Source organism: Anolis carolinensis, chromosome 2, assembly GCF_035594765.1.
Source record: "Anolis carolinensis isolate JA03-04 chromosome 2, rAnoCar3.1.pri, whole genome shotgun sequence".
NCBI lineage: Eukaryota > Metazoa > Chordata > Lepidosauria > Squamata > Dactyloidae > Anolis > Anolis carolinensis.
The window spans coordinates 154,180,601-154,205,413 of NC_085842.1; the positions used below are offsets into that span (position 1 = coordinate 154,180,601).

The 24,813-nt window shown below is 43.3% G+C and overlaps 1 protein-coding gene across 2 annotated transcripts in view; it reads right to left on the bottom strand.

Moving 5' to 3' along the window:
- Positions 1-4,240: 4,240 nt before the first annotated feature.
- The window catches only part of LOC134296305 (uncharacterized), a 30,900-nt gene continuing 10,327 nt past the window's right edge, over positions 4,241-24,813 (bottom strand). The window contains exons 3-22 of one of the 2 annotated variants that reach the window (XM_062970864.1): positions 22,902-22,980; positions 13,359-13,441; positions 13,100-13,154; positions 12,926-12,996; positions 12,738-12,768; positions 11,827-11,903; positions 11,672-11,744; positions 11,208-11,341; positions 10,933-11,083; positions 10,650-10,822; positions 10,410-10,535; positions 10,211-10,316; positions 9,942-10,079; positions 9,625-9,801; positions 9,354-9,500; positions 9,141-9,260; positions 8,942-9,050; positions 8,651-8,713; positions 8,342-8,536; positions 4,241-6,680 (exon numbers count right to left, since the gene is read on the bottom strand). In XM_062970864.1, the coding sequence (XP_062826934.1) occupies positions 9,000-9,050; positions 9,141-9,260; positions 9,354-9,500; positions 9,625-9,801; positions 9,942-10,079; positions 10,211-10,316; positions 10,410-10,535; positions 10,650-10,822; positions 10,933-11,083; positions 11,208-11,341; positions 11,672-11,744; positions 11,827-11,903; positions 12,738-12,768; positions 12,926-12,996; positions 13,100-13,154; positions 13,359-13,441; positions 22,902-22,980 (1,792 nt within the window). In that variant the 3' untranslated portion in view covers positions 4,241-6,680; positions 8,342-8,536; positions 8,651-8,713; positions 8,942-8,999. Of the gene's footprint in view, positions 6,681-8,341; positions 8,537-8,650; positions 8,714-8,941; positions 9,051-9,140; positions 9,261-9,353; positions 9,501-9,624; positions 9,802-9,941; positions 10,080-10,210; positions 10,317-10,409; positions 10,536-10,649; positions 10,823-10,932; positions 11,084-11,207; positions 11,342-11,671; positions 11,745-11,826; positions 11,904-12,737; positions 12,769-12,925; positions 12,997-13,099; positions 13,158-13,358; positions 13,442-22,901; positions 22,981-24,813 lie in introns of both variants that reach the window. The other variant, XM_062970863.1, reaches the window with a different exon arrangement.

Consider the following 24,813-nt stretch of genomic DNA (forward strand, 5'->3'; position numbering starts at 1 on the left):
ATTGATTTGAGTTCTACTTTAATGAAATTATTCTACTATCCATCCTTAGACTTGGGAATTATTTATATAACACTATTGCAGAAAAACATCCTAAACCATAGCCTTAGTAGTTGGGTAGATGGTTGGAAATCTGGATTGTGTCATACTCAGGGCTGGCCCTAGGTAATTTTCAAATGTAAGCGGACAGTGTAAGTGAAAAATAAAAGGTAGAAAGTAGAGATGTGCAGCCATGCTCCCAAATGAGTGGCAGACTTGTTGCAAAACATAATGTTTTGGTGCTTAATTTGTAAAATCATAATGTAATTTGATGTTTAATAGGCTTTTCCTTAATCCCTCCTTATTACCCAACATTTTCGCTTATCCAAGGTTCTGCCGGCCTGTTTATGTTGGATAAGTGAGACTCTACTGTATCATAAAAACATGGGAAAAGTTTATTAAATGACAAAAACATCACATTTTGCTATAGTTTTTCAATGAAAAAACATCATGTTTTACAACAAAATGACAGAAAAAGCAGTTCAATACATGGCAATGTTATGTAGGAATTACTATATTTACGAATTTAGCACCAAACATTGCAATGTATTGAAAACATTGACTACAAAAACATTGGCTATTATTATTATTAACAAACCGACTGCAAATAAAGATAGAATTTCATAAAATAAACTTGCAGTAAGAACATTGTTGGAAGTTAAATCCATAAAAACTTCAGTCCTTGCTGCCTAAAGAAATAGCTGTGTATCTGGGTGGGAAGCTGACTGCGTTGGACAATCCAAAACGTTGGATAAGTGAAGGTTGGATAAGCGAGATTCTACTGTACTAACTATGGCTGACTCTGCTTAGCTTCCAAAATCAGATGGGAGTTGGTACTTTTAGGGTACTTAGGTCCTAAGATGTATATATCACCCTTAGTTACCAAGAGTAAAATAAATACAAATTTCAACTTTAGAAAACAAGAGTCAATACAAAGAAACACTAATGGGGGAATTAACATTTTGAGAAAGCAGTGTATTTTTTTGGATTTCTGTAGTTTTTTTGGGCTGTCCCAGTCTCCAACAGACCTCAGCCTCTGAGGATGCCTGCCATAGATGTGGGCGAAATGTCAGGAGAGAATGCTTCTGGAACATGGCTATACACCTCGGAAAACTCACAGCAATCCAGTGATTCTGGCCATGAAAGCCTTTGGCAAGACGTTATTATTATTATTATTATTATTATTATTATTATTATTATTATTATTTTCTGCCAACGACTGCTGGGATCTCATGAAACCACAGCTCCCTTAATTCCATAGCATTGAGCCAAGGCAGTTAAAATGGGGTCAAACTGCATTAATCCTACAGTGTAGATGTCCCCAAAGAGAGAGAGAAAGAAAGAAGAGGCAGAGCTCTACGTCAAAGGGATGGATAAACTGGTTTTTTTTGCAGATGCTGTGTGTCTGTACAAAGAGAGAAGTCATGGTGTTTAATGGTCAGGTATGTTTAATGATAAGTCTTGCTACAAAGCTGTCTGTTGGTTTTAAGTGACCCATGCTCTGCTAGCCTTGGCTGCAATGCGGTGATTTTAATCCTTGCCTACTCTGTCAGGTTGTTGTAAAGCGTATTTAGTAGGCTTGATCGATCCACGAAAAATTTGATTCTAAACTCGTTGCAAAAGTAGAGGGGGGCAGCGTTTCGTTTTTGAAGGTATTTCCGAATTTTGCCCCCAAAATTTTTTGAAATTAACGAAAATTCGTTATTTTCTAAATTAATTCATTAATGGCGGACGCGCATGCGCAATTCCCAAAAACAGCACAGAGGGAGAGGACTTTACAGGACTCTCCCACCCTCATCCTCTGATTTTTGGCGAATTTTCATAGCTTTTATAATAAACCATTTTTTAATAATTGCAGAAATCTGTTCCTGGTTTGAAAGTCTTATTTCCTGTTAAATTGGGTTGTCTTTACTGTGAAAGTCATTGTTCTACTTCAGAAACTTTGTTTTTGTGGCTGAAACTTTGTTAAATTGGTGTGTGTGTGATATATACTGTGTATATATATATATATAGTCCCTGCATATGTGTGTGTGTGTGTGTGTGTGTGTGTGTGTGTATAGGTAAAGGTAAAGGTATCCCTTGACGTTAAGTTCAGTCATGTCTGACTCTGGGGGTTGGTGCTCATCTCCATTTCTAAGCCCAAGAGCCAGTGTTGTCCATAGACACCTCCAAGGTCATGTGGCCGGCATGACTACATGGAGTGCCATTACCTTCCCGCCAGAGCGGTACCTATTGATCTACTCACATTGGCATGTTTTCAAGCTGCTAGGTTGGCAGAAGCTGGAGCTAACAGCGGGCACTCACTCTGCTCCCGGGATTTGAACCTGGGACCTTTCGGTCTGCAAGTTCAGCAGCTCAGTGCTTTAACACACTTCGCCATCGGGGCTCATGTATATATAATATACATACACATACACACAATGTGGAGAATATGTGGAAAGGTAGATAGATAGATAAGTTGGGAGCCACAGCGAAGGCACCTTCCTGGGAGCAAGGTCTAATAATAATAATAATAATAATAATAATAATAATAATAATAATAATAATAATAAATCCCTTACAATATCCAAGATGGCTCACTGCTACAGAATCTTGGGAGGTTTAGTTTGATATGGTACCATTATTGGCAGAGAAAGCTAAGCTGTAAGAGTTGAAATCCAATCATTTATCCTCCCTATAGAATCAATTTTATATGCATTTTTAGCTACAGAAAAGCTAAAATCAGGACAGTAAAAGAACAACACCCAGAAAATGGGAATTCCAGACAGGAAACAATCAGGGCCAGCTAATACCTCCCAACAAAGGATTCCCCCAGGTAGGAAGCAGCCAGGCTTTGAAGCTGCAAGGCTATTCAATGCTAATCAAGGTGACCAATTGCAACATTCACACTTGCCTCCCACAGACAAGAGTTCTTTCTCCCACCCTGGACCTTCCACAGATATATAAACCCCACTTGCCTAGCTTCGCACAGACGTCAAAACCTCACCGCCAGGCCCCTCTCTGTCTCTCTCGGTCTCTCCATTCCCGGCTCCATCCGCCGCCTTCCCGCCTCACAGAGAGACACCAGGCCTGAGCTGAGGCGAGGCGGCGGCGGCGGCCATTTCCCCCCTCCGTCTTCCTCCTCCTCCTCGGCCTCCTTCCCCCTCACCCCCTCCCATTGGCTGAGCCCGTGACGCCCCTTTTGCTGAGGGGCAAAAGGAAAGGGCCTGAATGGTGGGAGTTTGGGTGATTTGCAAAAGCTTTTTTTTCCTAACGAAAAAAATGACGACATAACGAAAAACGGCCTCTCGCGATTCGAAACCGCGATATCCAGACGTGTGGACAACCAATGCCATATATTGCTTCAAAACAAACGAAAATAACGAATTAATAACGGGTAACGGGGAAAACGAATTATTTGAGCAAGCCTATGCCCAATGTGTGTGTGTGGATATATAAAATGATATTTAGAGAGGACAAACCAGGAAAGCTGCTTGCTGTTCCATCATTCATAAACATATATATATATACCTATACGCGAATGATGAAATTGCATGCGGCTTTCCCAGCTTTCTCTCAGTTCCATCTGCTTCCAATGTGACCCGGGATCAATCGATTAATTCCCTATCCAGCAAATCCCGGCTCGCTTGCCAAGACATTGCCTTGTCCTTCCATTTGGGACCAAAAAAAGAGAGAGATAATTCACCCTGAGTATGGCTATGTTCCAAGGGACAAATATTTCTATTCTGCCCATCGTAACAAGTCAGAATAACGTGGAGGATGTCATTCATTATGATAGGGTTCGCTATTCCCCCCAGTTTTGCATTTCCATAAGGAATGTTTCCCCCAGAAAAACATTTATAAACACACACAAAGAGTTTTTCTTAAAAAATGCAGATTTTATTTACACAGCATGCCATCACAGTCACAAAATGATCTTAACATGGCACAGTGTAATGACACAAATATTTGCATAAACCAAACACTAGCATTTTCATTTCCTCTTAGGCCTTGCCTATGCTGTCAATTTAATGCAGTTCAAACTGTATTATATGGTTAGTGTAGATTCATATAACTGCGTTAGATTGCATTATATGAGCCAACACTCACCATATAATACAGTTTGAACTGCATTATATGGCAGACTAGGTAGGACCTGAGTTACATGTTCTGATAATTTGGGTTTCTCTCCTCCTCCCCAAAGGAATCCAAGGAAAGCACCAAATTAAAAATAAAGCAGTACATTTATTCTATTAAATACTACAACATTATACGATACAATCATAGAAGGTAAACTACAAAAAACAGAGCATAAGGGATACTCTCATCGTTCGGTTCAAGGGCAGTTCTTCTCCAACGCTGAGCTGAAAGTCCTAGGATTTGCAGTGGAGGGAGGAGGGCCTTGGGAACCCTCCGCCAGAGAAGCCTGGGCCTTCCCCCACTGTAAGCCCAGGACTATATTTGCACCAACTACATTCCCTTCCACACTGCCCCTTACCCCAGGATCTGATCCCAGATTATTTGGCAGTGTAGACTCAAATAATCCAGTTTAAAGCAGATAATCTGGGATCAGATCCTGTGAAATAGGACAGTGTCGATCTCCCCTACACTTTAGTACTATCATCTTCTCTAACTTCTTCTTCTTAGGCCTTGTCTAAACTGCCATATAATCCATTTTGAAATACAGTTAATATGCATTCTGAAGCAGGATTATATGGCAGTTTAGATGGGGCCGACAGCCTTATCTACACTGTCATTTCATGCAGTTTGAACTGTATAATATATTCAGGTTGGATCTATACTGCCCTATATATCCAAGGATCTGATCCCAGACTATCTGTTTTTCCCAGACTCATAATAAGCAGACAATCTGGGATCAGGTCCTGGGATAGAAGGCAGTTTAAACCCAGCCTCATACGCAGTTCAACCTGCATGAAAGGGTCAGTGTTGATGGGGCCTGAGTTTGGGTCTCCCTCCCCAAAGGAATTCATGGAAAATGCTAAATTAAAAGGAAAAGGTTATATTTATTCTAATAACACATTAAATAATATGGAAAATGCTAAATTAAAAGGAAAAGGCTATATTTATTCTAATTACACATTAAATAATATGGAAAATGCTAAATTAAAAATAAAGTATTACATTTATTCTAATTCTACATTAAATAATATAATGATATAATTTTAAATTACAATAAACCGAGAGTGGGGGGTTTCTTTCACTGAGCTGCTCAAGGGCGGCTCTTCCCCTCCGGCGCTGGGCTGTGAGTCCTGGGGTTTGCAGAGGAGGGAGGAGGGCCTTGGGAACCCTCCGCTGCAAGAGAGGCCTGGGCCTCCCTCCCTCCACGGCCAGCCCTGGATTCACAGGAGGCAGCCCTAGAAGCCAAAGGGGAAGAGCGGCGCTTTCGCAGGGGAGTGGAATCCTCTCCCACACAAGACAATAATAAATATATTAAAAACATACACATTTTAAAAACAGCACATACACATTTTTAAAAAAGTACATACACATTTTAAAATTTAACAATAAAACAAATAAAGAAGTCCTGTCTTCTGTCTTCTTCCTGCAGGCGCCAGTCAGGGTCCATGGATGTTACGTGTCCCTCGATGGTCACGGTCCCTCGAAGGTCAGGGCCCGGCACCCTTGTTGTTACGTCCCTCGATGACCAGGGTCCTTTGATGTCAACTGTCCCTCGGTGGTCATGGTTCCTCGAAGGTCAGGGCCCGGGTCCCTTGATGGCATGTCCCTCGATGACCAGGGTCCTTTGATGGTGTGTCCCTCGGTGTTCCCACGAAGGTCACTGTCCCTTTCTTCATCCATCTGGAGTGGCCCTGCAAGAAGCGCAGAGTGGTGTCAATAGAGTCCGCCACCCCTCCTCCTCCTCCTTATTGGCTCCCAGCAGCCAGGCCTCCTTCCGGGTGAATCCAGGTGAGCAGAGAGGCGGGGGGGGGGGGGGCAAGGGGAACCCAAGGGGGATCTCAGCCCATCGGGAGACACAGCACCATGGATGGAGAAATGGCCACCTTTCCCCAAATGGAGCTGAGCCTCCCGAGATGCCTGGACAGATGGAGGGGCTGAGACCCCCTGCCCCTCCCCTTGACCCTTTGGATGGGGTGGGGACAGAGGAGGGGGCAATGGGGTTGTTTGGGGGGGAAGGAGGAGGGAGGGGAGGAGGGGCGGCACATCTGGGTGGGCAAGAGGGAGGGAGAAGCGCCCTTGGTGGGATGCCACCTTGGAGAAGGGAGGGAGGGAGGGGGCGGTGGTGGCATCCCAGGCCGAGAGGGAGGGGTCAGGGAGGGAGCGTAGGTCAAAGGAGGCAGGGGCCCAGCCCAGGTGGAAGAGGAAGGCCCAGGGTGCAGGTGGTGGCCCCTCCCCTCCAGGCCCCCAAATCCCACACAGAAAAGAACAGAACAGAGCACAGCAGAGGGGCCTAGGTGGTCTTCCTTCTCTGCTCTGCTCTGCTCTGCTCCCAAGGGCCCCAGGGTGACAATGGGGCCCAGAATGGGAGCGGGGCTTCTCTGTGTGTGTGTGGGGGGGGGGGGGGCAGGGCTTCCCTGGGCCAGGGCTGGGCAGACTCCCACCTCCTGAACGCTACTTCCCTTTGGTGATGCGGCACAGCTGGAGCGGAGGTGTTCCGGGCGGGCGCTCGTGGGATCGTGGTGTTCCTGCAAAAGGGAGAGAAAGCAGGGCTTGGGTCTCCTTCTACTGGTGCCTCTCTTTGGGCCTCAGCTGAAGGAGACCCCAAGGCGCACCTCCCTTGGCTCCCCTGCTCCCCTCTCTTCTCTTCTCCCCTCTCTTCTCTTCTCTCCTCTCTGCCCTAAGAGTCTCCGCTGCCTGTGTTTCCGTGTGCGCTTGGAGTCTCTACACTCCAGGCAGATCAGACCTAATACTGTTGACTGAGCTCCTTTCTTCCTTTCCTTTCCTTTCCTTTCCTCTCCTTTCTTCCTTTCCTTCTTTTCTTCCTTTCCTTCTTTTCTTCCTTTCCTTTCCTTCCTTCCTTCCTTCTTTCCTTTCCTTTCCTTTCCTTTCCTTTCCTTTCCTTTCCTTCTTTTCTTTCTTTCCTTTCCTTTCCTTTCTTCCTTTCCTTCCTTCCTTTCCTTCTTTTCTTTCTTTCCTTTCCTTCCTTCCTTCCTTTCCTTTCCTTTCCTTATTTTCTTTCTTTTCTTTTCTTTCCTTTCCTTCATTCTTTTTTTCTTTCTTTCCTTCCTTCTTTCCTTCTTTCTTTCTTTCTTTCTTCCTTTCCTTCCTTCCTTCCTCCTTTCCTTCTTTCTTTTTCTTCCTTCCTTCCTTCCTTCCTTCCTTCCTTCCTTCCTTCCTTCCTTCCTTCCTTCCCTTCATTCTTTTTTCTTTCTTTCCTTCTTTTTTCTTCTTTTTTCCTTCCTTCTTTCCTTCCTTCCTTCTTTCTTTTCTTTCTTTCTTTTCTTTCTTTCTTTTCTTTCTTTCTTTCTTTCTTTCTTTCCTCCTTTCCTTCTTTCTCTTTCTTTCTTTCTTTCTTTCTTTCTTTCTTTCTTTCTTTCTTTCTTCTGCTTTCTTTCTTTCCTTCATTCTTTTTTGTTTCTTTTCTTCTTCTTTTCTTCTTTTTTCCTTCCTTCTTTCCTTCCTTCTTTCTTTCCTTTTCTTTCCTTCATTCTTTTTTCTTTCTTTCCTTCTTTTTTTCTTCTTTTTTCTTCCTTCTTTCCTTCCTTCTTTCTTTCCTTTTCTTTCTTTCTTTCTTTCCTCCTTTCCTTCCTCCTTTCCTTCTTTCTCTTCCTTCCTTCCTTTCCTTCATTCTTTTTTCTTTCTTTCTTTCTTCCTTTCTTTCCTTCATTCTTTTTTCTTTCCTTCCTTCTTTTTTTCTTCTTTTTTCCTTCCTTCTTTCCTTCCTTCTTTCTTTCCTTTTCTTTCTTTCCTCCTTTCCTTCCTTCCTCCTTTCCTTCTTTCTCTTCCTTCCTTCCTTCCTTCCTTCCTTCCTTCCTTTCCTTCTTGCTTTCTTTCTTTCTTTCTTTTCCTTCCTTCCGTCCTTCCTTCCTTCCTTCCTTCCTCCCTTCCTTCCTCCCTCCCTTCCTTCCTCCCTCCCTTCCTTCCATCAGTCCTACTAACCCTCCCTCCTTCCCTTTCTCCCTCCTTCCTTCCTTCTCTTTTTCCACCCTCCCTCCCTCTCCCCATTTCCTCCCTCACTCCCTCCTTCCTTTCTCCATCCTCCCTTCCTTCTCTCCCTCTATTCCTCCTACAACCCTTCTTACCTCCTCCCTCCCTTCCCCATTGCTTCCTCTTTTCCCTCCTTCCTCCATTTCCTCTTTCCCCTCCCTTCCTCCCTCCTCCTTCTTTTCCTCCCTCCCTCTCTTACCAGTCCATCAGGTGGGTGGCCTCTTGGCGTACTCTGGGGGGTACCTCTCCCGCCTGCAGGGAGCCGCCAAGCGCCGAAGAGCAGCCCGCAGCCCGTGTCGGTGGTGTAGGGCAGTGACCCTGGCAAGGATGGTCTTAGTCTCCCTGCCAACTCGCCTGACTTCAGGGTCACGGTCTTCAAGGAGGTTGATCAGCCCTGGAAGGAAGAGAGGAAAGGAGGAGGAAAGGCAGGTTAGCAGGTGAGGGGTGGCCCATGGACCCCCCGGGAGGCTCTCTCCCCAAGGCCCAGCGCCTCTCAGGCCCCACTTACAGGCGTGGTAGGTGTAGAGGTTCCTGTCGGCACACATCTTGTAGTTCTTGTGCAGAATGTGGCCTGGAGAGAAGAGAGGGACCACTTCCATGAGCAAAGACCCCCACACTAGACCCAAGGAAGGGGAAGACCCAGAGGGCCCAGGGGGAGGAAGGGGAACCTGAACTTTGTTCTCCCCAAAGAGGCTCAGGATCCCCAGAAGGGGGGAAGAGGCCCCTCCTGCTGCCCCAAAGGCGGATCTGGAGGCCAGGAGTGGGCACAAAGGGGGCCAAGACCCTCCCAGTTCCTTACCGACTAACATGGCTGCCACCTTTCTAGCCGATGGACGTTGGCTTTTAAAGATACGGAGTCAGCCATACACCTGTTCCTCCAACTCTTTCCTGGGGCGGCAATGATGGATCTAGAGAAGAGACAGGGGTCAAAAAGGGGGCTCCTTCTGCCCACCGGGCATAAGGACCCTTGACTCCCATGCCTCAGGGTGGGCACTCACCAGGCGCTTGGAGATCTTATGCAGCAGCTCCTGCAAGCTGAAGGTGTCCTCCGCCAGAACGCTGTCCTTCAGGTGCCAATTCAGGACGTCTGCCGCCTCCCTGAGGGTCTCCCTCGCAGTCTGCAAAGAAAAGAAGAAAGCTGAGTCAGTTCCACTTTCCTTCCTACCTTCCCTCCCTCCTGAGCCCCAGCACTGGGCCTCCCTCCCGCCTACCTTGGCCACCTCCTCATCCTCATCCTCCACATGCATCAGCACCACCAGGAGGTCACTGATGGTTTGACGCTCCTGAAGAGGATGTCCCGGGCGCCAGATGAAATGCCGGAAGCATTCGAGGGCTGCCGTTCGGATGTTGGCCGCCTCCTAAAAGGGAGAAGGAAAAGGAGACCCTATACTCCCTGTTTCTTCGCATGAAGCCCCTTCTCAGGGCTTGGGGAGAGGGGGGAGCCAGCGCCCTCCCCAAAAAGGCCCAGGGGTTAAGACTCACATGGTGGAAGAGGCGGCGGCATGTGGCAGTTAGGTGAACCTTCGCAAGGGCCCGGTCTTCAATATGCAGCAGGGGCTCCAGCTGGCCAGCCAGGTTCAGGAACTCCATGGCGATGTTAGTGTGCGGTGATTGCATTCCGCCGATGATGCCGTCTAGGAGTTCCTGAAGGCCCATGGTCTGAAAAGAGAGAGAAAGGAGGATACATTCAATGCAGAGAACTCCCGACCATAGGCCTTCCCCCTTGTTTGGGGAAGGTCCTTCCTATGATCACAAGAGCCTCTCTCTGGTGCGTAGAGCCTGGGCTCTGCCTGGCTTACCTCCCAGTATGTCTCGCAGAGCAGGAGAAGGCCCTGCCTGCTCTGATGTTGGACGGCCAGGCTGTGATGTTGAAGCCAGGCCGTCAGCAGTGCCCAGGTCTTCTCCGAGGAGTGTGGGCGCTGGCCGATCTTCAGCAGCTGAAAGACAAGAAGAGAAGCATGAAGGGCTGGAGCTAGGAAGGGAAGCACTGCCTCTCCTCTCCTTGTCTCCCCAGCCTTGCCCTAAGGCCCCTTCCAACCCATAACCCTGGCTGAACAACCCTTCTCACCTGGACGTAGAAGGCCACCACGCCGGCCGAATGCTCCAGCGGCGCTTCTTTCTCCCAGATGGAATGCAGGTGCTGGACTAGGGAGGAGGAGGACTTGAGGAGGCTCCTGGAAGACAAGAAAGACCCCTGTGAGGGAACCCAGCCAGAGAGAACAAGCTGGGCTTCCTCCCTGAACCTCCATCAGCCCTTAGCTCCTTACCGCAACTGGAGGGCTATCCCCTCAGGGCAGATGCTTGGGTCGTCTTCTAGCATCCACTCGGAGGTCCTGTTGAAGGACTTCGGTGCCACCCTCTTCACTAGCACGATGATGATATTCGCCAGTTCTCTGAAAAAGAAAGAAAGAAAAAGGCTTACTTACTAGTGAAGGGTCTGAGTCCCCCTTCAGCCCCCCAAAAGGGCTGGGAGTCCCGCAGACCCTTCCTCCCCACCCTCTCCTTACTCTGGAGGAACGTAGCTGTTGCTCCGGTTCCTGCTGGGTGCCTCCAACCCAGGCCTTGTGACCTCGATGAAGTTGGTCACCAAGGCGAGCAGAAGCTCCAGGAACCACCCCTCCAGGCGCGTGCTGTCCCTGATGTGTCTGACGATCCCGCCGATGGCCCGCGTCGCTCTTGCCTGTGGAGAGAAAGAAGGAGGCTCAAATGCAAGGAAAGGTCAAGAAAGAGGGGGCCCCGTTCTCCTTCCCCAGCCCCCTAAAAACAGGGTGCAGGTGGGGAGGTCCTTACCGTGACCGCATCAAAAGTAGGGCTGCCCTGTTCCTCGCCCTCCTGGGCCAGCCAAGGTCCCTCCTTTACCTTGGCCAGGAACAGGTCCAGCGCCGCTTCCAGGCAACAATATGGTGAATTGAGTACGGCGCTTACTAATTCACCACATGCCCTGTGAATGAAGAAAGGGAAGAGGGAGCCAAGGTCAGGGTCAGCCTTGGCTCCAACCCTATGGGGAGACCGCTCAGGGCCCCCTGGGAATAGGGGAGTGGCACCCCCAGGCCCAGCTCCCTTACCTCCCGCCGGACTCCAGAAAGTGGTCCGTGGCCATCTTTAGATGTTTTCGGGCCACGTAATCCACTGCCTGCGTGACCTCTGCAGAGGAGGAACTGCAGACCAGCAGGCAAAGATGGTGTAGGTGTTGTTTTGCCTGTGAAGAAAAAAGAAGAAGAGAAACAATGGCACCTGGCAGCCATGGAAAGGCTCCTGGGCCAAAAGTGCAGGGAGAGCAGTGGCAGGTGAATGCGTGTGTGATGCTTGCTGGAAGGAACTGGGCATTGGGGTCCCTACATACCTTTCCAGTGGCCAAAGAGACCACTGGGGAATGGCAGGAGTTGAGAAGAGCAGCCTACCTGAAGGCTGGACATCTCTCGACAAACCTGCCATCTAGAAGGTCGATGGGGCATCCTGAGAAAGGCGTTGGGCGATGCCTCCTTGGTGGTGGCTGCAGGCCTCGCCAGGAGGAACTCTTAAGCTTTACCTGTTCTGGGTCCAGGGAGGACCATCTCCTCGGGTGCAGGGCAGGATCTTCATCTTCGCCGGGTCCTACGGAGCTGGAAGAGAGGCACAAGAGGTGAGACCTGGTAAGACAAGAAGGGGGGCAATGGTCACCCCTCCTGGCGAAGGGCAACACACCTGCTTGTACTGGGGAGAGGGTCCCACACCTCATCCTCCAGGCTGGGGATGTCAGCCAGCGTTGCCGCTTCGGAGTCCTGTAAAAGACAAGGGAGAAGAGGAGTGAAATTGGGGCTGCCCCCTTCCCTCATGGGTGTGGGGCCAAAAGGGAAGGAATGGGAAGACAGCCCAGGGGAGGAAGACTAGAGTAGGAGTTGGGAATCACCCTGGACCACTCAAGTCTAGATGTAGTCAGATAGATGATAGGACTAGATTGAGGGAATCCTTTCCCTGTTTCCAAAGCATGCCCAGATAGGCTCTACTGTGTTTCCCCTCTTTCTATCCTGTTTACCTCACATCCCTTACTTTGATGTTAGTAGAAATGTGAATCTTCAGGGACACTAACTTCTCATTGGTCAAAATGTTTTATGGCCCCAATAAACTGGACCATGAGTTCGGAACCATTTTGGTTCAGTTTCTTCTCTCTTTGTTCTTCAAGCTAATAGCAGCATCTTGCTGTCCCTCTAGGCAAGATGTGACTATCTAGATGTTTGTTATTTTTCCTTTCTTATTTTTCCTTAGAAACTAGTCTAGAAAGCTAGACAGCTCCCAAACCTTTCTATCTACAATGGAATTCTTTTTACCTGAATAAATGTTTTTTGAACTTTTACTGAGCCTCTGCAATCGATAGCCATCCTAACAGAAAAGGGCTTCTCTTTGCTCACCGCGTGTAAGTATCTGCTGTTTTTGAAAGTCTGCTTTTGCTACTCTGCTACACTTTTGGTGGAATCTCCCCCAGAGAGGGATAAATTGAGTCTAACGGCTCAGAGATTACCACAATAAAAGGTGTGGTGGGGAGAGGAAAAGAGGTGTGGGGATGGAGAGGAAGCAGCCCCCCCCCCCCGTTTTGATCACCCTCTTCCCTCTCTTACCGTCGATGTCTTCAGAGGGGGCTCATGGACACTGCAAGGAGAGAGACAAGAAAGCAAGGTCAGAAGAAGTTCTCTCCTATCTCTCAGGTGGAGCCCACCAAACCCCCTGGAATAGGGCTGCATGCGAGGCCCCCTTGGCCTCACTTGGGGGGTAGAGGGGACCTCCGCCTGCCATGGGAAGGACCTACCTCTCTGTATCGAGGGCCCGGGCCGCCCCCTCCTCCAGGACCTCCGAAGGGATCCCAACTTCCTTTGAACCCTGTTGAGGAGAAAGAAGAGAGAAGTGGATGCTCTGAGCAAGAACCCATCTCCCGAAGGAGAAAGGCAAGCTCTTCCCTTTCCAGCCCCCTTCTTTCACTCACCAACTCTATGGGTTGTTTGTCCTTTGGTGAAGTCAGGATTTGCTCCGAGAGGAAGCTGCTAGAAGGACAAGGGAAAGAAGAAGAGTTTGAGATCCCTGGCCGCCTTCTCCCTTCCATTCCCAAGGCCAGCCCCATCCCAAGGCCCTTGCCAGCCCCTGGGAAGAAGGCGGCGTCCTGGGATGCCCCCCTCCAGATCTCTGGGCCCCAAAAACCCCAACCCCCAGCCTGGCCTTCCCCCCAAAACATGAATAGGAGGTACCTCTCTGCACTCTCTGAGGTCTGGTTCTTACGCTCCGCCTGAAGGCTGCTAGCCTCCCAGGGGAGCTTCTCTCTCCCCAGAAACTGCAAAGAAAGAAAGGGAAACTCAAGGTTCCACCAAAGAAGGGCTTCTCTGCGTCAATCTCCCTCTTTCCACCCCCCTCTGTTTCTAAGAACTGGAATCCCCAGTAAAGTTTGGACTGTCACCCCCAGCATTCTTCCCCATTGACTACACTGCCAGAGGCTGCTAGGATTTGTCAACAGCGTTCTTGAATTGCTTTGCTGAGAACTGGACACAGGGTTATTCCAAGTGAAGAAGTCTGAGCAAAGCAAAGCAAAGTGAGACTACAGTAGAGTCTCATTTATCCAATGTTCTGGATTATCCAACGCATTTTTGTAGTCAATGTTTTCAATACATCGTGATATTTTGGTGCTAAATTCGTAAATACAGTAATTACTACATAGCATTACTGCATATTGAACTACTTTTTCTGTCAAATTTGTTGTATAACATGATGTTTTGGTGCTTAATTTGTAAAATCATAACCTAATTTGATGTTTAAAAGGCTTTTCCTTAACCCCTCCTTATTATCCAATATATTCGTTTATCCAACGTTCTGCCAGCCCGTTTATGTTGGATAAGTGAGACTCTACTGTATTATTTATTTATTTATTTATTTGCTACATTTATATGCCGCCCTTCTCACCCCGAAGGGGACTCAGAGCGGCTTACAAATTAAATTTACATACAATATTATATTATTAGCATAGTACAATACTGGCAATAAATTACTATATTGTACTCTATCTATATATTGTAATATTATTAGTAATATTACATGTAAAATATAATATATAATTAATATTATTATATTGTATTATTAGTATTATATCGTATTACAATATAATATTATGAATATTATATGTATATACAATATGTTATAATTATTATATATTATTGTAAATTATATTGTGTGTGTGTGTGTATATATATGTGTATATATATATATATATATATATATATATATATATATATAGGAGCCCCGGTGGCAGAGTGTGTAAAAGCACTGAGCTGGAGACCGAAAGGTCCCAGGTTCAAGCCCCGGGAGCGGCGTGAGCGGCCGCTGTTAGCTCCAGCTCCTGCCAACCTAGCAGTTCGAAAACATGCCTATGTGAGTAGATCAATAGGTACCGCTCCCGCGGGAAGGTAACGGTGCTCCATGCAGTCATGCCGGCCACATGACCCTGGAGGTGTCTATTGACAACGCCGGCTCTTCGCCTTAGAAATAGAGATGAGCACCAACCCCCAGAGTCAGACATGAGTGGACTTAACGTCAGGGGAAAACCTTTACCTTTACTCTCTCTCTCTCTCTCTCTCTCTCTCTCTCTATATATATATATATATATATATATATATATATATATATATATCTAGCATAGCATGTTAGGACTAGGACTTCCCTCCATCTCAACACTATGCTTCTATTGATGCAACCTAGAATCGCATGGGCTTTTTAAGCTGCTGCATCACACCCTTGACTCGTGTTCAGTTTGCGGTCTATTAAAACTCCTAAGTCCTTTTCACATGGATTCCATCATCCAAGTCCTCACTGAAGACGATGCATAGCCTTAAAGGCCCAGGACAGGACCCTCTTGATGGTGCCCCACTGGTCCCTTCTCTCCAGGATGAAGAAAGAGGAGCCACTGGACAGAAGCATCCTCTGGCTTCGGCCTGTGAAACAATTCCTGATCTACCTGACAGGAGCACTGTCTCGCCCACATTCTACTGGCTTCTGTGTGTCTTGGGGAACCTTCCCAAAGGCCTTCCTGAAATCAAGATGTGCTGCACCCACAGCATCCCCTTCATTCACCAAGATTGTGAGATTTTCAAAGAAAGTGTGTGGGAGTTTTCTTCTCTGGAGGCTTCTAGGCAGAGGTTGGATGTGTCAAAAGGGATGGACATCTGTTAGGAGGGATTGGGTGGGCCTTCCTGTCTGGCAGAAGGGGTTGGACTGGATGGCCCTTGGGGCTCCTTCTATTTATTTCCCATATTTGTACCCTGCCCTTCTCACCCTGAAAAGGACTCAACAGGCAACAATTCGATGTTAACAACACACAATTCCAAAATAAACAATTACAGTAGAGTCTCACTTATCCAACACTCGCTTATCCAACGTTCTGGATTATCCAACGCATTTTTGTAGTCAATGTTTTCAATATATCGTGATATTTTGGTGCTAAATTCGTAAATACAGTAAATACAGCATAACATTACTGTGTATTGAACTACTTTTTCTGTCAAATTTGTTGTATAACATGATGTTTTGGTGCTTAATTTGTAAAATCATAACCTAATTTGATGTTTAATAGGCTTTTCCTTAATCTCTTCTTATTATCCAACATATTCGCTTATCCAACGTTCTGCCGGCCCGTTTATGTTGGATAAGTGAGACTCTACTGTACAATTAAAATTGAAACAATTAAAACATCAATTAAAATCATGCAAATTCAAATAATAGTCCAAGGCCCACCCTTTAGTCTTTTTTATTGTTATTTTATTGTTTTATCCCACTCCCACCCTCCCCTCCTTATACATGCAATTTATACAGTAAACTACAGAAGTTACATTTGAAATACATTTGAGTCCCCTTCGGGGTGAGAAAGGTGGGGTATAAATGGGGCAAATAAATAAATAAATAAATATCGATTTCGGTCCAATTTTTTCCACTCCACATCTTAGCATATTTTCTAAATAATTCCTAACTGGTTCCCACGTCCTCTTAATGATTGTAACCTTTTCAATTTTATTTATATTGTTCCATTTGCAATTTGTTATTTTCACATTTAACATATTATTTATATACTTATACCAATTCATCAGTGTCTATTTTGTTTTACCTTTCCAATCCCTCACTAAAATAATTTGCGCACATGCTATGAATTTGTCAACCAATTTTTCTTTTTTTATATTCTTCACTCCTGTTATCCTTGCAAGTAGTACATTTCTATTAACTATTGCTATTTGTAGATTTAACATTATATTGATTTCTGCTTCAATCATTCTGCAGTATTTTGTCTGAATGCATCTCCCTCTATGAACCATTGCGGAGATTAAGATCTTCCGGGTTTTAAATAATGGTTTTAATGTAAAGATAACTGATTTTAGTGTTTATGTATTTTTATGGTTTATTTTATGTTCTGGCATTGAATATTTGCTATACCAAATACCAAATGTATTTAATGCTTAGACCATAGGTCTTTCGCATGCAAGACAAACAAACAAATACACAAAAGCCAGACCATCAAATACAATATAAAACATGCCATTAAAACCCTATATAAATCATTAAAACATTAAAATGCTGCAAATATCAATGTCAGGATATGCCCTTCAAATACTACATATTTCATGGATTAGCACCAACATAATTAAAAACAAGATAAAACCAAGTAAGTACAGCATTATTAAAACCCAAGCAGGGAACACATTGGATATAAAAAACCACTATTAGTTAAAAGCATGGTTTTAAATAATGGTTTTAATGTGAAGATAACTTATTTTTGTCTTTATGTATTTTTATGGTTTATTTTATGTTCTGGCATTGAATATTTGCTATACCAAATACCAAATGTATTTAATGCTTAGACCATAGGTCTTTCGCATGCAAGACAAACAAACAAATACACAAAAGCCAGACCATCAAATACAATATAAAACATGCCATTAAAACCCTATATAAATCATTAAAACATTAAAATGCTGCAAATATCAATGTCAGGATATGCCCTTCAAATACTACATATTTCATGGATTAGCACCAACATAATTAAAAACAAGATAAAACCAAGTAAGTACAGCATTATTAAAACCCAAGCAGGGAACACATTGGATATAAAAAACCACTATTAGTTAAAAGCATGGTTTTAAATAATGGTTTTAATGTGAAGATAACTTATTTTTGTCTTTATGTATTTTTATGGTTTATTTTATGTTCTGGCATTGAATATTTGCTATACCAAATACCAAATGTATTTAATGCTTAGACCATAGGTCTTTCGCATGCAGGACAAACAAACAAATACACAAAAGCCAGACCATCAAATACAATATAAAACATGCCATTAAAACCCTATATAAATCATTAAAACATTAAAATGCTGCAAATATCAATGTCAGGATATGCCCTTCAAATACTACATATTTCATGGATTAGCACCAACATAATTAAAAACAAGATAAAACCAAGTAAGTACAGCATTATTAAAACCCAAGCAGGGAACACATTGGATATAAAAAACCACTATTAGTTAAAAGCATGGTTTTAAATAATGGTTTTAATGTGAAGATAACTTATTTTTGTCTTTATGTATTTTTATGGTTTATTTTATGTTCTGGCATTGAATGTTTGCTATATATATGTTGTGCTCCACCCTGAGTCCCCTTCGAGGTGAGAAGGGAAGAATATAATAATAATAATAATAATAATAATAATAATAATAATAATAATAATAATTTATTTTTCTATCCTGCCACCATCTCCCCAAAGGGACTTGGGGCGGCTAACATGGTGCCAAGCCCAAAACAAAACAAATATGACAGTTAAAACCAATATACTGTATATACTCGAGTATAAGCCTAGTTTTTCAGCCCTTTTTTAGGACTGAAAAAGCCCCCCTCGGCTTATACTCGGGTGAGGGTCCTGGTTGGCTTATATTTGGGTCAGCTTATACTCGGGAATATATGGTACATTTATTATTTTTCTCTATTATTATTGGTATTATTACATTTATTATTTTTCTCTATTATTGTTACTACTATTACATTTATTTTACTCTATTTTTATTATTATTAATACAGTTATTATTTCACTCTGATCTTATTATTATTATATTTATTATTTTACTCTATTACAACATGTATTATTTTACTCTATTATTATTTATTATTATTATGACATGTATTATTTTACTCTATTATTATTAAAAGGATACATAAGCACATTTACATTGAAGAAGATGAGAAAAATGATTTAATCAGAGTTGGACAATCTTATCTTAAATTAGAGCTTTATGTAAATATTCAAAAACATTTAACCTACTGATGCTTCAATTAATGTAATTTTATTGGTATCTGTTTTTATTTCTGAAATTTACCACTATCGGCTTATACTGGAGTCAATGTTTTCCCAGTTTTTTTGTGGTAAAAATAGGTGCCTCGGCTTATATTCGGATCGGCTTATACTCGAGGATATACAGTCATCAATGTGTTACAAATACACATGTTCATAGAAAGCCTAGCTCTTATACTCAAGGTTTGTGAGTCCAGTGATACAAAGTTCATGTTCCACATAGAAGACTGTGCATTCAAACCTATATGTCCAAGTTTGTAAATCCTTTTTGAATCCAAAATTTTAAATAAATCCAAAGTTTATAACCATCCACGACCAGTTTTGACTGTGTAGTCTTCCTCAGGTGGTAATTTACAAAGGTACAGAAAACCTAAAATAGCTAATTTTCCACTGTAGCAAGTTCTTCAAGTAAATAAATTTAATGTATAAGTATCATTGACGAAGTATACAAGTGTTTTATAGCCACTCATATGTATTCCCTGTAGGTACACTCCATCGATGATGCTTATACATTAGGTGACCTTGGGTAAGTCACACTTTCTCAGCCTCAGAGGAAAGCAGCAGCATCCTCTCTTTGAACAAGTCTTGCCAAGCAACTCCTGTGATTGGATTACCATAAGTTAGTAAGTAACTTTATTTTTCTACCCTGCCACCATCTCCCGGCAGGGACTCTGGGAGGCTACATGGGTCAGAAGCCCAAAATACAAAACAATAAATCAGTTAAAACACATTGCAATGCAAACACAATAAAATCAGCAGTTATACAAAACAGTTACCTTAACCAAAACAATACAGTAAATCATAAAATCTCAGTTAACATATAAATCAGATAAAAATAAGATCAGTTAGAATAAAATAAAATAAAATGGGACACCAGTTTGATGGAGGGGATGGCATGGTTAGGAATGGCTTGAAGGCACAATGACCTAATCTAACCTAAAACTAGGAAATGAAGCACCTAAATACAGTAGTCTCTCACTTATCCAACACTCGCTTATCCAACGTTCTGGATTATCCAACGCATTTTTGTAGTCAATGTTTTCAATATATCGTGATATTTTGGTGCAAAATTCATAAATACAGTAATTACTACATAGTATTACTGCGTATTGAACTACTTTTTTTGCCAAATTTGTTGTCTAACATGATGTTTTGGTGCTTCATTTGTAAAATCATAACCTAATTTGATGTTTAATAGGCTTTTCCTTAATGCCTCCTTATTATCCAACATATTCGCTTATCCAACATTCTGCCGGCCCGTTTATGTTGGATAAGTGAGACTCTACTGTATTAGGAATAATGTTTTTATTCTGTGTGATATTGGAATCAATTACAGTAGAGTCTCACTTATCCAACACTCGCTTATCCAACATTCTGGATTATCCAACGCATTTTTGTAGTCAATGTTTTCAATAAATCGTAATATTTTGGTGCTAAATTCGTAAATACAGTATTATTACATAACATTATCGTGTACTGAAATGCTTTTTCTATCCATTTGTTGTAAAGCATGATATTTTGGTGCTTAATTTGTAAAATTATAACCTAATTTGATGTGTAATAGGCTTTTCCTTAATCCCTCCTTATTATCCAATATATTCACTTATCCAACGTTCTGCCGGCCAGTTTATGTTGGATAAGTGAGACGCTACTGTATATGGGACTGTTGTGGACTTTTCTTGTAGCTTTGAACCCTGGCTGATTCCTGCTTGGTGGAATATTTTGTTGGGAGGAGTTAGCTGGCCCTGATTGTTTCCTGTCTGCAATTCACCTGTTTTCAAATTGTTATTCTTTATTTACTGTCCTGGTTTTAATTTTTTGTAATTCTTAGAGCCAGGATTAGGAGGTTTTGTGGGAGCCAGTGGGAGTTTTGTGGGAGCCTGGGAGGGCGCTGAGTGGAACACTACAAATCACCTTTAGTGAGAAGCTTATCTTGCGACCTTTATGAGGACCACATTACCATTTCACAGATGGGAAAACTGAAGGTATAAAACAGCTAGACTTGTTACCTTGAACTAAGATTTGAAGACTTGAAGATCAACACCACGTGTGGGCAAACTTTGGCCCTCCAAGTGTTTCGGCTATTAGGAATTGTGAGAGTTGAAGTCCAAAACAACTGGAGGGCCAAAGTTTGCCCATGCCTCATTTACACTATTCTCTACAGATGTTGCAACACAGACTTTACATACTTTCATCCTTTTTAAGCTTTTAAGATGAAAATAACAATCCCTGGAATAAATCCAATTTTCATTCTGAAAGTCTGTACAATGTGGTAGTGTATTTCAATTATAAGAGCAAGTACCAGTTGTTACAAAATGGATCTTGGAGCCCTCGTGGACAAGTTAAACATGAGCCAACACTGTGGCAGTGCCTTAAAAATCCAATGGGATTTTGGCCTGTATCAATAGGAATATCTAGATCCAGGGAAGTCATGCTATTCTGATATTCCAGGGAAGTCATGCTATTCTACTCCATTCTGCCTTGGTCAAACCAAGGAATACTGTGTCCAATTCTGAGCACCACAATTGAAGAGAAATGTTAACAAAATGGAAAGTGTCCAGAGGGCAAGTAAAATGATCAAGGGTCTGGAGAAAAAGCCCTATGAGGAGCGGCTTAAAGAGCTGGGCATGTTTAGCCTGCAGAAGAGAGGGCTGAGAGGAGACATGATAGCCATGTATAAATATGTGAGGAGAAATCATAGGGAGGAGGGAGCAAGCTTGTTTTCTGCTGCCCTGCAGACTAGGATGCGGAACAATGGCTTCAAACTGCAGGAAAGGGGATTCCACCTGAACATTAGAAAGAACTTCCTCACAGTGAGAGCTGTTCAGCAGCGGAACTCTCTGCCCTGGAGTGTGATGAAGGCTTCTACTTTGGAGGCTTTTAAGCAGAGGCTGGAGGGCCATCTGTTGGAGGTGCTTTGAATGCGATTTTCCTGCTTCTTGGCCGAATGGGATTGGACTGGATGGCCTACAAGGTCTCTTCCAACTGTAGAATTCTATTTATGTTTTACTAATTGCTTATTATTGATTGTTGTGGGTTTTATACTGCATTTGTTGTTGATTGTTGTTGGTTTTATTTTGCATTTAATTGCATTATAACAAGCTGGAAGCCGCTTTGGGTCCCTTTGTGGGAGAAAAGCGGAATATAAATAGATGTCACTAATGCTTCGTGAATATCAAGTGCAGAGCTTTCATCAGATATGAAATTAGTCCATAAAAAAGTAGTCCCTACCTAAATATATTAAAGGTACCAGCTTGTGCTTGATCTTGAAAACTAAGCAGGGTCAGCCCAGGTTAGTACGTTGATTGGGAGCAAACAATAAATATCAAGTGTTGTACACTAGATTTCAGAGTAGGAACTGGTAAAAACACCTCCAAGTATGCCTTATCTTAAAAAATCCTATGAAATTAATATTTATTATTTATTTATTTACAGTATTTATATTCCGCCCTTCTCACCCCGAAGGGGACTCAGGGCGGATTACAATGAACACATATATGGCAAACATTCAATGCCAACAGACAAACAACATACATTAGACAGACTCAGAGGCATTTTTAACATTTTTCCAGCTTCACGATTCCGGCCACAGGGGGAGCTGTTGCTTCACCGTCCAGTAGTGGCTGTACTTCCGCATTCCTTTCCTCGTGTTTTGCTGGCAGTTTTATGGTGTTGTAAATTAGCCTCCCGCATAAAGCGTCCCTAAATTTCCCTAATTGACAGGTGCAACTGTCTTTCGGGGCTGCATAGGTCAACAGCAAGCCAGGGCTATTAATGGTCGGAGGCTTAACCCGACCCGGGCTTCGAACTCATGACCTCTCGGTCAGTAGTGATTTATAGCAGCTGGTTACTAGCCAGCTGCGCCATAGCCCGGCCCCATAATAGTCATAATAAGTCAACAGCTGACTGAATGAATGCACACACTACACCAACTTGCCCAAAGCTCCACTTTGTCAACTGCTTAGAATCATAGAATCATAGAGTTGGAAGAGATCTCATGGACCATCCAGTCCAACCCCCTGCCAAGAAGCAGGAAATTGCATTTAAAGCACCCCCGACAGATGGCCATCCAGCTATGCTATCCAAAGAGCTGTTCGGCAGTGAAACTCTCTGCCTCAGACTGTGGTGGAGGCTCCTTCTTTGGAGACTTTTAAGCAGAGGCTGGATGGCCATCTGTCAGGGGTGCTTTGAATGTGATTTCCTGTTTCTTGGCAGGGGGTTGGACTGGATGGCCCATGAGGTCTCTTCCAACTCTATGATTCTATGAAAGCGCTAGCACTCTCTCTCTCTCTGGAGTTACACTTTAAACTGTTCCATCTTAAAAACAAATTCAGCTTAAGAATAAGCCTACAAAACCTATCTTGTTTTTAACTATTTCTCAAAGGTTCGTGGGAGGGAGAGGCCTCCTTCCTTACCTTGGACGCTGGCCTCACTTCAATTATCAGCGTCCGGGGAGAGGGCGCCTCCGCGCGCGTTCCTTGTGTCTCCGGAGGACTGGAAGGGGACAAGAAAATGTATTATTTATTGATTTACTACATACCCTGTTTCCCCTAAAATAAGACATCCCCAGAAAATAAGACCTAGTAGAAGTTTTGCTGAATTGCTAAATATAAGGCCTCCCCTGAAAGTAAGACCTAGCAAAGGTTTTGTTTGGAAGCATGCCTGCCAAACAGAACACGAGAGCACGCAGGATTGGTAAATGTACATACCATAGAGTGTTGTACATGGAAATAATGGTAATAACAAGAAATTCTTGATAGGATTCACAGTTTGTCTGGTTCTGCTGGTTTGTGATGGCAACTACTGTACAGTATATAATAAATGTTCATTTTTTTTTGTTCAACAATAAATGTGAATTCTTCTTCATGGAAAAATAAGACATCCCCTGAAAATAAGACCTAGAGCATCTTTGGGAGCAAAAATTAATATAAGACACTGTCTTATTTTCGGGGAAACACGGTATATTTCTAACCTGAAAGGGACTCAGAACAGCTTGAAAAAAACTTGAAAATGCTCAAGAAAAACTCATGAGAAAAACTTATGGGCCAAAATTGCCATGCATACCTGATATGCCCAGATTTGAATACTGATCGGTTTGGAGGGGAATTGGCCTGGACATTTGGGAGTAGTAGGTACTGGGATTTATAGTTCACCTGCAATTAATGAGCACTTCAAACCCCTCCGATGATGGACCAGGACCAAATTTGGCACACAGAGCCCCCATAACCAAAAGAGCATATTACTTAAGTTTGGGGAAAAGGGAGTTATAGTTCACCTGCATCCAGAGAAACAGTGACCCCCACCGACAATGGATCGGAACTAAACTTTGCACAGAGAAGTCTCATGACCAACTGAACATACTGCAGGGGTTTGTGGGAATGGGCCTTGATTTTGGGAGTTGTAGTTGACATGCATCCAAAGAGCACTGAACCCAGCCAATGGCGGATCTGGATTAAACTTGGCACACAGACTCAACATAACCTGTGATGGATACTGACAGATGTTTTGGGACAATTGCCCCTGGAATCTGGGAGTTGTAGCAGTTCACCCCCATCCAGAGAGCACTGCAGCCAGGCGATGACCAGCCAACGACAGATCTGGACAACACTCGGTACACAGACCCAAAATGGCCAACTTTGAATACTGGGAGGGTTTGGGGAGAATTGACCTACGATTCTGGGAACTGTAGTTCACCCACTCCAAACTGAGAATACCTGACAATCAAAAACAAATCATGCCTTTTTCAAATAACCTGGGCATCGCTGGGTTCCCAACCTAGTGTGTGTGTGTGTGTGTGTGTGTGTATATATATATCTATATATATAAAAGAGTGATGGCATCACAGCGACCCACAAAACAACAAAACTACAGCCCCCCCCCAACCTCAAAATTTGACGACACAACCCATCATCCACGGCTCTAGGTTGATACAACAAAAAGAAAAGAAAAATAAAGTCCTAATTAGAGAGAGAGGAATAATTGCTTTTATCCAATTGCTGCCAGTTAGAAGGCTAAGCTCCTCCAACTTGGTCTCCTAGCAACCCAATAAAAAATAATAAAAAACACTAAAAAATAATTAAAAACACTAAAAAATTAATACAATAAAATACCATAATAACAAAAAAATAACTAAAAATTATACAAGAAAATAATAAAATATAATAAATAAAAAGATAACTTACAATAAAATTAATTAAAAAATACAAATAACGTCAAATAAAAATTACACAACAATTTTTACCCAATACCACCACCACTTTGCCACAGCAACGCGTGGCCGGGCACAGCTAGTATATATGTATATACACATATACACCAGTATATACC